The sequence below is a fragment of the Pogona vitticeps genome, chromosome 1 (assembly GCF_051106095.1).
Source record: "Pogona vitticeps strain Pit_001003342236 chromosome 1, PviZW2.1, whole genome shotgun sequence".
NCBI classification, from domain to species: Eukaryota; Metazoa; Chordata; class Lepidosauria; order Squamata; family Agamidae; genus Pogona; species Pogona vitticeps.
Genome location: NC_135783.1, coordinates 239,161,901 through 239,177,823, shown reverse-complemented (window position 1 = coordinate 239,177,823; position 15,923 = coordinate 239,161,901). Strand labels below are relative to the sequence as shown.

The window sequence follows — 15,923 nt, the reverse complement described above, 5'->3', positions numbered from 1 at the left end:
CTTAGATAGCACTGGTGACTCAACTCCATTTTGTTTTGTTTTTTCAATGACTGGGACTCAATTCTCAACTTGGAACCCACACACCCTCTATTTTTTCTGGGGGGGGGGAAAGCTGGTTTTTAATAGGGACTTGGACTTGGGGCTTTGGACTCAATACCAAAGATTCGGACTTGGGACTTGGTATCACAGATTTGTACTCAGACTTGGGCCTTGGACCCAAAGACTTGTCAACATCCCTGCAGATACCCCTTTTAACTTCAGCTCACATAAACGATTATCATCATTTTCTGTACAGCATCCTCTCAATGGATGACGTTTGTTTGATCTGGGTTACTTAGGATTGGATAGCAATAGTTGCATGTGACCTTTAAAGAGAGGCAGACTTAAAAAATGCACAATTAAATGGGGAGAGGAAAATGGGGGAAGGAACGCCCTGGGTGGAACCACTGTCTGGAAAATAGACAGTGGAAAAGAGTGATGTGGTTTCAAAGCTAATAATATTTAAATACAGTACATTTCATTTGAAGCCAGACTAACTGACAAGGTAAAATGGACAAAATCAAAGATGGACATGCAAACAGCTCTGAAGGGCAGGGTGGGGCTCTTTGAAATTTTTGTGTTTCTGTTATTTTTCATCTTTTGAAAAAAAAAATTACATGTGTTCTTTCCTCTCTGGTTTTTATTTTTTATTTTTTTAGTGGAAAGTCAGACTCCTGGCTGTACTCTATGCTGTCTTTCCCAAAACCTATTCTAAAATATTCAGCTATGGGTTCCTGAGGTCAAATTCTATTGCTGAAAGTTTGGGAAACTCTGTTCCTAACTTCTTAACTGTTAATATGTTTATTCCAAGAATTGGCTGTCTGCTGTCAGCCTATGTTGGCAATGTTGACAACCTTGATATGCGTGTTGGAAGTTCATACCCTCTGACTGTGAAATCCGTACAACACAGAGGTGCAGGGATACCAATGCTTGCTTTTAGACACTACACACATTACAAAATCTACAGGTGGACTGAAACAAAACAACAGTTTTGCTGTGTCTTTTTCAATGAGTGTGAGGAGGCACTGCCATAGCAAGCCGGGACACTTATTCTGGATTAGAAATTGAATAAAGGGTGAGGACAGCTTCACATCAACCCCAAAGGGCAGATGGGAAAGAATGAGTTCATTGTTTCACTCCCCCACCCCAGGACGTACCTTCTCAGTGTTGGAAATAAAGCAAAATGGGTAAGTAGGGCTAAAGCTGGACTCGCTCGTGCTGAAGAGAGATTGTCAAGCTGCTGTTTCCGTGTGCTTTTGAAGGCCTTGAAAGCACTTCCTGGGGAAGGTTACAGCCAACGGAGGCCACTGGATGCCCATTTGGATCACACCCATGCCAGCAGCAGTCCAGGACAATAAGAGAACTTGCTAAGCAACCACCCGTTGGAACATACTGTTCATCCTCTTACTTAGCAGTCCCTTCCCTGCTCACACAGTTATGCTGAAAAGGCCGTACAAAGATGGAGGAAAATGTATCAGGGAAAGGAAGAGGTGGGGGTAATTTTGTGCCCCGTATCTGAAATGCTCTCTGGGCTGTAGGACCAGCCTTGAGATCCTGTTTTGCAGCTTTTGTGCAGTAGGACCATTTGAACGTTAAAGCCCTGAGAAGAGCTACAGACAAAACCAGCCAGGCAACAATGGCAGAATCCATGGCTTTAAAGTGCCACTGTTTTTCCTTTACCTTTTTAGGATAATAGCTGCTAAAGACGGCAATAGAGGGAGTAGGTTAGTGGGGGAGGACGGGTTGGATCTGCAGATTGTGACAGCAGGGCAAACCATTAGTTTTGGCAAGAGACCTGGCTTTGAACAAAGAGCTTCATGAACTTGGGTTGGAAGGAAGGAAGCTGTCCATGGTGTGGCCATGTCTCATCTGCCGATTTCAACAGAGCTTGAGCCTGAGTGGCCTTGGAGCCGATATATTATGGGAAGGATGACCAGAAAATACTGCATAGGCTGTCTCTGCCTCCATCTTCCTCCTCCTGCCCCTCCCTATGAGTGTTGCTACATGACATCCAAAGGCAGTGGCAGCTCTCTTCCCAAAGACAGAGTTTGCACCAATGCTGTGTTCCAGCAACACATTGGGGAGAATTGGGGCTCTTACTCAACATCTTCAGTGCCCCATCCTGAGTGATGAAGTTGCGCCATTTGTGAAAATCTCAGTAAGTCTATTTAACTGTTCGCTGCTTCTGTGACTTTTATTTATGATTGTTTTCGCATAGGCCAGAAAAAGCATTGAGAATCTGCCAACAAGCATGCATTTTAAAGGCAACTGAAACCATCATCCCCTCATTTTCCAGTTTCTTGACAAATATTGTTAATGTCACACATAGCAAGAACTTAACAGTGCCCTGTTCCTGCACCAGCATCAGGGACAAGGCAGGCTGAGGTCAGATGTTGGCACCCAATTTGTACTGCTGACTCAAATGTAGAAGGACTTGTAAAAAGTCTGAATTGCGGTCGGCCCCATCTGAATGCAGCAACGAATCCAAACTCCATTGAACTCTGCTGCAGTCAGACCCGGCTGCCAAGGACTACTGTGTGGCCTCTGTTACATTTTTGTGAGGCCTAAGCTAAATGTGTGGTAATTAAGATTATGCCAGTTGTTCACAAGTTCTAATCTTTTCGGCCACAAACTCAGTGGAATGGAAATGCTTCCTGATAAAACACTCAGGATTGTGGGAATGTTGTAAAAGAGAGTTGCTTTTGAGACCCTTTTTTCTACTGCTTTGCCTTCTTGAATTGGACACATGGATGGTGGCCTGCAATCGGGGGTTATGCCTGGAGGATGTCACGACAGTACATAGCTGGTTAGACTTGATGATGTTCCTAGGATAACTGTAAGAACAATTTTTCCAAAAAGTAGTTTAAAAAACACCATTGACTGCTAATAAAATTGCCAAAAAGGAAAGGCATTTTCATACGGTGCCAGAAATGTTCATGAAGTCTGGCAAGCCATTTAGCTCAGCTGTGACCTGCCGTTCTCTTCTTCCAGGGCTTTCTTACGGTTTTGCAGCTGGAAAGCTCACGCAGGGTTAAGTTCATCTTTTGTGTGTCGGGGCTTGAAGCTGAAGAGGTCTTGTGGCAAGAATGGAACCCTTTGATTGCTCTTGCTTAGTCTGAGTTTTTAAAAATCTTGTATATTTGGTTTCAGTTACACAACAGTTGGGATAATTATTTTGCTTATAAACAATACAGAGAGTGCTTTGTTACATTCATGGGGAGGGGGGGGTTCTTCTCCTGGCAAGGTTTCTTGCCCAGTTGCTTTTTCTTTTTTGGGGGGTTGTGCAATTTTCCATACTGGGCGTCCTAAGCTCCTTGAGTTATTTTCCTTGTCCCTTCACGTGTCCCCATTTCACCCTGTTTAGACCAGATGCTGCTTTGATGCCACACCTGAGGCTGTCGGGTCAACCATAGAATTTGGCCCACTGGATCTTGAGCTGCTCCTAAAAGGAGTTGAGAGACGGGATGATGATGTGGCTAAAAGGCTAAGCACTTGGCCTTTTTGAGATACTTCTCCCCCCCCCCCCTTTGTAGCACAAATGGGACAATACGTTCTGCATTCTTTGCCAAATTATCTCCTGTGGTTGAGACATGTGTGGGTTCTGATTTAAAACAAGGCCATTATTAAATACCTCTGACATCATGTGCAAAAAAGGCACCAGAAGACTGAAGCTTATGGGAGAACAAGAGAAGCATTTTCTGCATGGGTCTTTTTGACACCTTGTGTAGTTGGTGTGCCATGTTGTCTGGTTTGAATTTTTATTCCCCATAGCAGCCTGTTTTGATTCCCTGCAGTGAGGGCATCTGTGGAAAACAAATGTGCACTGTGGCTGACACAACTAATCGTTCTCCTCTTCCCTGTGTAGAAACTGAAGAACATGCTGAAGGATCAATTGCTGATAATATTGTGGATGGTGCCCCCAGTGTGGTGAGCGGAGGTGGACGGTTAAAGCCCTTGAAAAATGGCAGGGAGATGGCTGTAATTCGTGACAAGGTGAATGAACAGCAAAAGCACATGGGCAAGCCTACCAAGCACCACCATCACCCTGACCTACGGGCACCATCTCTCAGGGTGAGTTGGTAAAAGACTGAGTGAAGTAAACAACAGAGAGAGTGCCCTCAAGGATGTGCATCGGCTCTTTTGGACCATATTGTTCTTCTCTAATGGAAAGGATACACAATTTACAATGTGTGGGTGTTGTGCCAGGGAGATCTTTTTGAACAACTGTCAGTTTGTTAACAATATGAGTTAATTATGTTTGAAAGAGAAGAGTCTTAAGGGGGTATTTTTAACACACACACACACCTTACTGAGATACTTGGTGCTCTGGGCCCTGTTATTTTAGATAATCCCTTCAGGAAATGGGAATGGATGAATGAAAAGAGCAAAGATTTTAAAAAAAAACCAGGGAAATGAATAAATAGGTTAGACCTAAAAGACCATGCCTACCTTTTGTTCCTGCCTTGAACACAAATTTCAGAAGGTACCTTGTACATTTATTTGTTTAGTTCATCTAATTTCTACTCGATCTTTCTCCCATGGTCCTGTGGTGCCTTTTTGACACAACCCTTCTCTCTCTCTCTCTCTCTCTCTCTCTCTTAAAGGCAAGCTAGTCTTTCTCCCTGACCTCTGTTTCTCTTCATTGAAAGTTTCTGGGTTGATGATGATGATGATGATGATGATGATGATGATGACGACTCCACCCTCATATGTAATCTGGAATGGCACCATCCAGAAACAGATTAAACTCATCATTTGTAAGAACTAGGAGCATTATAGTTTGGCCCATATTTCCAAAAAAGAAAACTCTTCCACCCCCTGGTTATAGGCACACTACAACACATTTAATAGGGATCTGAATGGCTCTACTTACTCATGTATGTGGCTGTCAATAGACCATTATTTACTTGCAGTCATGGATAAAATTCTTCCTTTTAAAACAACAAACTCATATCTAATAATATTGAACTGCAATAATGATAATTACTATAATAGAATCATAGAACAATGAAGTGGGAAGGGGCCTGTGAAGCCATCATGTCCAATCCCCTATTCAATACCGGCATACAGTTCAAAGGCTATCTGCCAGGTGGTTGTTTAAGTTTCTCTTGAATGCCTCCAATGTTGGAGTACTCACCACCTCTTGAGGTCATTGATTCCATTACCATACTGCTCAAACAGTTAGGAAGTTTTTCCTGATGTTCAACCAAAGTCTGGCTTCATGTAGCTTGAGCCCATTGTTGCGTTTCATGCACTCTGGGATGACTGAGAATCAATAATGCCCCTTCTCTGCATGACAGCCTTTCAAATATTTGAAAAGTGCGATCATATCTCCCCACTCTTCTTTTCTCAAGGTCACACAAGCCCAGTTTGTTCAGTCTTTCCTCATAGGGCTTGGTTTCCAGCCCCCTGATCATCCCTATTGCCCTCCTCTCAGCTTGCTCCAATTTGTCTGCATCCTTCTTGAAGTGCAGTGCCTAGAACTAGATGTCGTACTCATGAGACAAGTACTTTGCAGGATTTGGAGACTGTACATCTGTTAATGCAACCTAAAATAGTATTTGCCTTTTTTGTAGCCACATCACACTGTTGGCTCATATTCAGCTTGTGATCTACAAGATTCTAAGATTCTTCTAACTCGTCATATTGATGATCCATCTTTTAACAGTGTCTCTTTTTTTTCCCTAGGTGCACTACTTTGCACTTATCCCTGTTGAGTTTCATTCTGTTGTTTTCATCCCAGTGCTCAACCCTGTCTAGATCATTTTAATTTTGATTGTCTTCCAGGGTATTAGCTATTCCACCCAATTTTGTGTCATCTGCAAATTTGATTAGCATTAAGTAGTGGTGGCAGGCACTACCATCTGGAAGCCCCTTCATCCCAAGCAGAAATATGCAAAAGTCAGCTGCACTTGTAGTTTCAGATTGAGGAAAGTGTCAGTCATAATGAAAACAGGAACACCTACTTTGAAAGAGAGTTTGCAGTGGTGTTAAGAAAAGCTTCGCCAGCAACAGGATAAAAGTTGCAATCTTTGTATGTATACTGGCTCTGAATGGCAGAAGGCAGATCATAGTCCATTGGTGGTCCACTGGCCAACTGCTGGTGAACCACTTAGTGCCTGCTTGGCATTAGGATTTATGGGGGGAAAGGGATAGATTAGGAAGACCTAAGGCAATGATTCCCATCCAGGTATTCCTGAACTAAAACTCCCAGGAGCCTTCACCACTGTGCTGGCCAGAAGTTCTGGGAGCTGTAGTCCAAGAACATCTGGGGACCCAAGGTTGGGAACTACTGCCTTCAGCCATTGAGACACATCTTATATCCCTGATTACTTTAACATGGAAGGGTTGTGTCTCAGGTGTCCAGAGGCCCTTAATAGGCATCTGTTTCATAAACGTGGCACAATTTTTTTAAAAAAAACCAACAGACCCTGTTTTAAAAAGAAGAAGTAAACCACTTGAGACACCCACCCACCCCATCCTGTTATATATACAGTATTGAAGGTTACATTAGCACCAAGGAAACAAAGAAGACGAAACAGTAAAATGGAAAGGAAACACCAACAGAACAAAACCAGAAAACTTTATGGAGTTTTGGCAGGGCCTAGACGGATGACTTTGACCGTCGGTTGTCAATCAGGTTTGCAGTTGGTATCATTAGTCGAAGCCCAGAGACAATTCCCAGTAATTGTTTTTCCAGTTCAGCTTTCAGATTAGCCAGTTGCCAAGTATGAAGTATAACTGATACCGGTTAGCTGCTCCTGTTGCTCACACAGCTGTGGTTGCTGCTGCTGCTGCCGCCTCTGCCATGGCTGTATGGGAAGTTCCCCTCTCCCCCTCAGTGTTTCCTGTTGTCACACTCACACTGGTCTAGTTGGCAATGCTTTTCTCCACCTGGCCTGGTTCCATGTCAAATCTGAGTGGCTGAAAGGAATTCAGGACACTTTCACAGACAGAAATGGGTGGACTGGGAGTGTTACGACTGGTTTTCAGAGTTTCTTCAGAATGTGTATGTAAGGGATCTGGCAAATGATGGTTGGCCCTTGTGTTCTTAAATGGACTTTCCTTCTGAGCAGACATACAGAGGATTGTGTTGTAGGCGGGGGTCTATAATTCAGATGTGGTCTTTGTCACCTGCTTCTCAGCCATCACATAGCTACCAGTCCCATTGAATCCACAATGGAGGATGAGTCAGTGGGTATGACCAAATACAACTGGTGATGATAGAACAGCATCATTGGGTCTTTCTTTCTCTCAGTGGTTCCATAGAAACTGCCAGTGCAGTAAATCTCACCTTGGTATTATCAACCATCTGTAGAATTAGAGGCATTGACTTTTGGATGTACTCTCTGATAATACAGTATATTGATATCAAGATGTGATAAAAAATACTACGTTATCACTAGTTATGCAACCAAAACTAAGGTTATGGTATGCATTTAAAAATATAAAGATTCTTGAGGCAGTTTAAGCCAAGATACCAGGAACAGTTAATTCCTGCAACCTGGTTATCACTTGTCATTACCAATGTTTTTTTCTGCTGCCACTTGCCTTGGGAAGAGTTGCAGGGTTATGCAACTCTGCTTCCTGGCCACTGGAGATCCCACCAACCTCTTTGCCCTTGATTCCATGTCATTATGCAAACAACATCATGCTAAATTTTGTACAGTAGGACTCCCCCCCCCCAAAAAAAATCCACAAGATCAGTATCCACTGATTGACTTATCTGCTGGCTGAAAATACTAATTAAAAACTCCCAGAAATAAGTACTGTACTTCCACATTTTTCAGTGTCTTTTTGTGTGGGGGGGAGGGGTGAGCTTGGAACTGACCCCCCCCCCCCGCAGATACCACGGTTCTACTGTACATATAGGTTTAAGTGTAATAGATATTCTTGCTGCTGCTGCTGATGTTGTTAAAAAGAAAATTAAAAATCCCAGATACTGAACTTGAATGTTCCAAATTCCATGCTTTTGTGATTATAGACTGGAAGAATATATGGGAGCTCCTTTTCAGCATCACAGGAGCACCATGTGGGTTGCTTTGCGACTCATTTGCTCACCCTAGGACATACCTTGGGCCATTTAAAGCCTGTACAACCATATGCAGGCAGCCTGGGTGGGAAAGGCCCACGTGGCCTACAATTGTTTAGACTTTACAGATGCATATGGGATATATCTCAGCAAAACACCTTCCATGGTGCTTCTGTGTAATATTTACAGGGCATCGCTATTCTACCACTGTGGTTCTGTTAATTGCTTTAGTTCTAGACAACTGGTACCTATCTGATAAGATTACCATGACTGGCACTATAATCCCAGTGGTGTATGTACACTCAAAAGTCCATATGTACACTCTATTTATAGGGAGCCATGTTTTATGTTTTTGTTTTTCCCCCACATTTGTTTTTGGTCAGTACAGTGCTGGAGGGCAGATGATCCCCAGTCTCTTTGCTTTTTATGACTAATGGATACTGTACTGATTTTGGAACAGTAGAAGGAAGCCATTATTTGGCTCAAGTTGGTCAGAGTTGAGGGTCTCACCTTGTGGACGTCTCTAAGTGACCCCTCCCTACTTCTTTACCTCTATAATTGAAACTGCTAACCTGTGGGTTTGGGAAAGGTGGATTTCTGTCCTTCTTTTGGAACTGTTTCAAGTCTATAAATCAGAACTCTCTTAACAATGATAGGCAGAGTTTGATTAATACAGCACGCTACTTTAGCAGGAAGGGCAGTTTCCGTGGGATTGGGCATGTAACTAGCTGCCTTCTAAAGATGGCTCCAGAAAGGGAATGGCAGAAAAAGAAAATTCCCATAGCTGTCCTCAAAAAGTTGCAAAGAGCTTTCAACAGTTCCTTCTCAGTGCAGACCTGTCTGAAGTAGCATATTTAGAAGACAAAGCCTTTTTCATTATTATTGCCACAGACCCAGCCCCTTGCAGTTTTGTTTTCATATCCATTAATCAAAATTACTGCAAGACAGTTTTATAAGCCCTCCCATGCTGAGTGTAGTCAGCAATACATGAACATGTGAATGGTGTCACATCTTTGGGACTTAGGCAAATTGCCGTTGTGTCACAATACTTGGATCCTTCAGGTTTAAAGGTTACATTATGCTGAGGTGATGTAATTATATGGGTGAAGTAGACTCTATTAGAACATTTCCTCACGCTTGGTGAAAAGGTCCAAATTGAAACACTAAAGAGCATTGAGGGGGCAGAGTTATGCAAAGTCTAGAATTGTAACCAAATCCCAGTGGCGTAGTTTTGTTCTTTATAAGATTTCTGTGCCCGCTGTCACTGTATGATTATTGGAAATGGTCTGCATTGCTTTGGTATCGATAGGTTTGGTTTTTGAAACCAGTACATTTTAACTCTTAAATATTTGCAAAGTTGTGTGGAACAAGAACTGTAAGCACCTTCTGTCTGCCTGTGTCTCAGTGGGAGCCCTTGATCTCCCCTATGCCTGTCAACAGATGAAAATAATTGTTTTCAGCTCCATTGTTTTGAACAGAACTCTGATGATTTTTTTTTCTCCTTTTTTCCCTGTCTGCTTTCTTTGGTTTTCTGCAGACCCCTTGCCAGCAGGAATTGGACCAGGTCTTGGAACGCATCTCGACTATGCGCTTGCCAGATGAGCGTGGTCCGTTAGAGCACCTCTATTCCCTGAATATCCCAAATTGTGACAAGCAAGGGCTCTACAATCTCAAGCAGGCAAGTGAGGATGGCGCTTAGGGGTTCTCTTTTGAGAAACTATAATTTCAGGGATCCAAGAGCACTTGCCCAGGGCAGCTCAAGTTTCACCAGATCTGCATAGCTGAACATGGATTGGCAAAGGCAACACAATCCTCTTGGCAGGCCTAAACCCATGGAAGTCCTTCTGGGATTAGGCCAATGGACTGTCTGGTTGTGTCTAGCTAGATACCTTTTGAGCTGCTTTGAGTTTCTTTTATGGAAAAAAAAAACCCTCCAGGGTATTTTTTAAAAATGTGAAGAATGTTCCATGGAAACTGTTAGGGATATCATGATAGGGGGAGAGAGAGTTCCCTCCTTTCTCTACATTGTTTTCCAAGTTTTTCAAGTGGCAGAATATGCTTCAGTTTTTCCAAACCATTCTCATGCTCACCAAGAAGCTAACTCAACTCAAGACAAATCTACTAGTTTACATTAATATGCCATGCATGTTGAACGGCAGAAAGGGTTGCCTTCTGTTACGCACAAGCTAAGCTGTAGAGCTGTAGTTCCTAACCCGTGAGCATGCTCTTAGTTTGCTGCAAGGAATGAAAATCTATTTCAGGGTCTTGTGGCCCAAGAGGCTTCTGGAGCAGCTTACAAGAAGATTGTCGGTAGGCTTATATCCTGAAAAGATAGGATTCAAGAGGAAAAACAGATGAGGAGAGAAGAGGAAGTAGCATGTAGTCTTCAGCATGGTTGGTCAAAAAGCCATTCTTCCTATCTCATCTCCTTGTTAATTAAGGATTTCTGTAAGGCCAAAGTACCCATTCAGTACATTTTGTTCTTTTCACTCAGCCTCAGTTAAGAAAACTAGAAATTTTGCTGCTTCTCTGCATGAAGTATAAATGAATTAATTGCCCTTATAGGAATCTCTCCATGGCAACTCTGTATGTCACTACACTGTCAAGTGATTTGTAAAGAAATCCATGGGGGCAGCTAGATGGGAGGTCAAGGCTGACCTAATCATTTGGCAGAGTGAGGCAGCCACCCCAGGCAGGCAGCTTGGGGTGTTACGAAAGGGCAGCAATGAGTTAGATACTTAGTTTGTATGTACAGTATTTGCTGCCAGGAAAAAGTGTATGTGGGATTTTTGCCCTCAGGTACTAAAATAATGGGTCTAATTTTGCATACTTTGTATCTTGACTTTGGATGCGTGTAGGAGAGGAAACTCAACTTCCTGTCCTTCTTCAGACAACAACATGTCTTGAGATGGCCTTAAGAATCATATTTGCTGTTACATACTCTGGAAAGTAAGGTCTTTCAGCTGTAACAATGAAGTGTGTCTGGTTCTCCTTTAGGAAAAAGGCATCTCAGAAAACACAAGCCGATTCAGGTGTTAGAGAATCTGGTTCTCTCAGCATGTTTAGAGCTCTCCTTCCCTGTCATAGAATCATAGAGTAACTGAGTTGGAAGGGGCTTATAAGGCCATCATGTCCAACCCTCTGCTAAGTGCAGGAATCCAAATCAAAGCAGATCTGACTGACGGTTGTCCAATTTTCCCTTGAATGTGAGCGTTAAGAGTGCTCACCACCCCATCACTTTCTTCGCACAATCACATCATGCAATCAAAGCCAAAGAAATGTTCCTGCTCACATGGAGCACATGTACACACGTAGGAACCTATCCTCTTCATGTTGTTGGTGGTCATGATGATGGCGAGATCGAGGCTGAATATTCATTTCCAAGCAAGCACGTTGAGAAAACCAGGTGCTATAGCACCTGCATAGCGCTAACCGTAAGACTTTCATGTTGTGTGTTGGGAAAGGGCAATCTATGTTTTCCAGGGATGGGAAACCTGTGGCCATCCAGATGTTATTAGTTTACAGTTCCTAGCATTTATTTAATGTATTTTCATTTATAAAATGAATAATTTTATGTTTCTCCTCTCAACTCTAAAAGGCCTCCAACTCAATCCCAATTTTTTAGTAAAATCACACAAATGATTTCAAACTTTAGAAAACTGTAAAACAGTGCTTTACTTCAACAGTAGATTAACAATTAAGTACATGACATAAATATATATTTAAAAGAAAAAGAGAATAGAAGTAATTACATTTAAAATTAAATTGTACATCCAAAAGCCATGTACAATTTTTTTAAAAAGCGTCTGAACAGCCCACTGACTGTTGGCTATGCAGGTTGATGTTGGTAGGAACTGGGAATCAAACAATACATGGAGAACTACATACTCACCATTTGCTTTTTGTTCTTTCTGGGGACCATGTTGCATTTTCATACCAACCATCTCTGGGCTGATATGCTCAGACACTAATTTCAGCTGACATCTTGGTAGGAGTCCACATAAAGGGCAGGAGGAGGAGGAGGCAGGAATTAAGAATGTGAATTGCTTGTCATTTTCCAGGGTGCTTTGCGGCCATGAGTAGGTTTAATCACTTGGGGAAAGTGGCAGGAGGGTAAAATCTATGGGAAAGCAAGCTAACACCTATGTAGCATAATTGATCCTGAACTTTTAGAGTGGAGGAAATTTCTCCCCAGTATATGCAACAATCCACAGAAACAAAAATGCTCCCAAGGATATGGAGAGTAAGTTCTTTGGACTTTTTTAAGTTTGCCTGTGGAGGACACTGCTTTTTTTTTTTTTTTTTTTTTTTGCACAACATGGGCTTGAGTGGATCATGATCCATGGAAGGAAAGGGCTGGATTGATCCTACCTACAGCGAGTTGGCATTATGGGGTCAGCTATCCCTTCTTCCTAGCTCCTTCAGCTATTGCTGCTTGGAAAGTTTGGCTAAGATAGATGGGGAAAGAAGCTGTCGTTCAAAACGTTCTTCCAGGGGACAGCTGCCTTAGGCTGTTGAAGCAAAACCAAGAAGAAGAGTCTTGCCAGCATCTTGAAGGCTAAGGAGTTCCAATTGGCAAAACAAGTTTATGGCATGCAGCCTACAACTTTTCCTAGGACAAGGTGAAAGCACCTGTCATTCTCTTAAGATTCTCATTTGATTTCAAAGGCCAGGTGGTATAATTTTCTTTTCTTCTCAATACCCCTGTTGGACATGTTGGGTGTGAACCAAAATGTTGGGTGTGGTTGCTTTGATGCATCTTTCTCCTTTGGGGGATGAAAGAAGCAATCCCAATTCCCCCAATGTTCTAATTAACTTGGAAGGCCCACACCCCACAGCTGTGGCTAATCCCCCTTTAAATAGAACAGTCCCCTAAAGGGATTTAGCTGTGCTGAACAAAGCCTACTCTACACACCGCCTTGGTTTACACCAGGCTTGTCCAACCTGCAGCCCATGGGCCGCATGCGACCCAGGTCAGCTCGTAATGCGGCCCAGTGCAATTTTTTATTTTAAAAGAAATTCCAAAGTTTCAAGTTACACTGCCGGCCCTTGCAGCCGGAATGTGGCCGGGGCATGTCACAACAGTAGAGGGGGAGAGAAGGAAGGAAGGAAGGAGGGGGAGGGGAGGGGACGGGGGGGGGGGCTTCGTAACTGCATTGTGCCGTCCCCGTCAATAGGTGGACCCCCTCCCGGCCTCATAAAGCCACCGGAGTCGAAGCTGGCAGCCTCTGCTGTCTGAAATTGCAGCTGTCGGTAAGCGCGCTTGGAGCGGGGCTGTGGAGGACGGCTAGGGCTGCCCCCCCATACGGCCCAAACCAAATGTATGTGCGGCCCAAACCAAATTTTCATCTTCTAATGTGGCCCAGGGAAGGTGAAAGGTTGGACACCTCTGGTTTACACAGAGGCATTCTTTTAGAGGAGCTCAAAACTTGCAACCAGGTACAGGACAGTCTGATCCTCCACAGCCTTTTCGCAAAGGGGAAAGAGGAAGATGTATTGCCAGTAATTTAATTGAACGACACCAATGTTCTAGGCAAACTGAAACTGCAGAGTCTACAGGGTCTGGCCCTGGTCATCTGACTTACACTAGCTGTACACTTATTGATTCAAGAGCCAGGACATTCAAACACATTACAGCTTAGGCAATGATCTTTGGGCCTCAGTTTCGTCAGTGATTGGGAAAAATGTGTTACTGACATTAACTGTATCTGGAAATTGAGTCATGGCAAGTGGACTTCTTTCTTATTGGGGTGAAACGTTTCACTACTCATCCAAGCCACTTCTTCTAGTCTTCAGACTGAAGAAGCAACTTTGACGAGTAGCAAACCTAATAAGAAAGAGGTCCCTCCAGTTGCCATGACTCAACTTCCAGATAACCTCACTTGGATGACAGATTTATCTTCACATATGTTAACTGTAATATATTATTTGTGGGGCAGCACAGTTCCTTTTTAGAAAATAATGGAGCGACTGGTAGCATCAGTGCTTTGGGGGCAGATTTTGCTTTCTTTTTACTACTCATGCAGTGGTCTGTGAGAGTCCCTCTGCTTTCCTGGATCTTGCACGAGGGCTAGTTGCTGCCCTCCTGTGCAGAGGTTGGGAGGCCCTCTGTTGCTTCCAGTGGGTCGATCTCTGATTTGCACAGCTGCAGCTCTGCCTGCAGGATATTATGCTCCATGAATCCAAACAGGATTTTGGCCTTTGTATTTAGCAGAACAAGTCGTGTTTACTCATTTCCCCCAACATTTTCTTGGGGGATGGGGTGCCATTTGGTGTTTTTGTCATTTCAGTTGACAAATTTCTATGATAAACTAACAAGTTATGAATGTCTAACTGTGCTTCCTAATTTGCCTTTCCCTCCTTCCTTCTCTCCATATTTAGTGCAAAATGTCAGTAAATGGCCAGCGAGGAGAATGCTGGTGCGTCAATCCTAACACCGGAAAAACCATCCAAGGGGCTCCTACCATTCGCGGAGATCCTGAATGCCACCTGTTCTACCCAGGGCACGAGCAAGAGGCTCGGGGGCTGCATGCCCTGCGCGTGCAATAGTTCCTACCCACCGGCAGGCAGCTCGGCCGAGTTTCAGCACTGGATTTTACATGGGTTTCAATGCATCTTGATTTTCTTTCCTTTCCCCTCCCCCCTAGCTCTTTCTGGGCTACATGTGCCTCTCCACTGCTTGCCTTTAACCCATTGGGGAAGAATTACAAAGGAGCTGGGTTGGAAGGGAACTGGTTTCTCAGCCTTTTCTGCCTGAGAGCTTTCTTAGGTCACATACAGCCTTGATGCAAGCAGGGAATAATCCTTATGTTAGAGAGAACTGATCTGTCTTCTGCACACAGGTCTCTCCAAAGAACCAAGGTGATCAAGCTCTCAACAGGCTGGATGAGATAATCTTTCCCCTGCTCCTAACCCCTACGCTGACACCAAAGACCAAAGATTGTAAATACTGCATATTGCCTACTGTCCGGAGCCCTAACGTCTCCCTGATGGTCCTGTTAGGTGGCTTGTAGCATAATTGAGGGGTAGGGAGAATCATTGTTCAGATTCAGGTCTTTGGCAGGAAAGCCATTTTCCTTCTTGGAAGGCGTGGGGGGATGAAGGAGTTAGTTACACTTTGCTACCAACTTTTTCCACAAAACATTGCACTTAAAAAAATCCAAATGGTGCACCCCCTTCTCTCCACCCAATCCTTAAAATGCTAGAGTGGAGCTTCATCCATTAAGAACAGAATGCTATGAATAATGGTGCAACTTCAGGGTTTCTCTTAAGTAGAGCCTTATGTTTTACTTAGCCTCTAGTGGGTGTGCTTGTGAGAAGCAGCGATATGCAGGTAAATGTTAATGATGATTCTACTTTTCTAATGGCAGTTCTGCTCTGTTCCAAATCAGGTATAATAAGTCTCAAAATCAAGAGAGAGAGGAGTCAGGTGCTGGGGAAACAACCCCAGAATTCAGGTTTTCTACCTAAGCAAAAACCCATTTAAAACCCACATGTAAGCTGCTGCCAGTGGCCTTCTCTTCTATCACATGGGACCCGGGTGATCAACACCCATGTATTTAAATACACATTATATATAGTGCTTTGTAAAGCCCCTGAAAGACATGCAAACAAGATACACAGACACATTATTATTAATATTTGGGAGCTAGGGGAGACATGGTGTTCGATGTTCTCAAGAACAGACTATGTTTTGCTGATATTGTTTCACACCTTTTTGATTTTCTGTGCAGATCATGAAAATTTGACTTAGCAGCTGCATGGACAATGAGGTCTTCTTACATTATAAATATACCAATTTATATTTACAGGACAATTGCTAGGTTCATATACTTGGTGTAATCATTGGGAG

General features: G+C 43.3%; 1 protein-coding gene across 1 annotated transcript in view; it reads left to right on the top strand.

Moving 5' to 3' along the window:
• Window positions 1-15,050, top strand: part of IGFBP2 (insulin like growth factor binding protein 2) — an 85,174-nt gene extending 70,124 nt beyond the window's left edge. The window contains exons 2-4 of the mRNA XM_072985266.2: window positions 3,905-4,110; window positions 9,609-9,749; window positions 14,453-15,050. Of these exons, the coding sequence (XP_072841367.1) occupies window positions 3,905-4,110; window positions 9,609-9,749; window positions 14,453-14,620 (515 nt within the window). The 3' untranslated portion in view covers window positions 14,621-15,050. The remainder of the gene's footprint in view (window positions 1-3,904; window positions 4,111-9,608; window positions 9,750-14,452) is intronic.
• The last annotated feature ends 873 nt before the right edge of the window (window positions 15,051-15,923 follow it).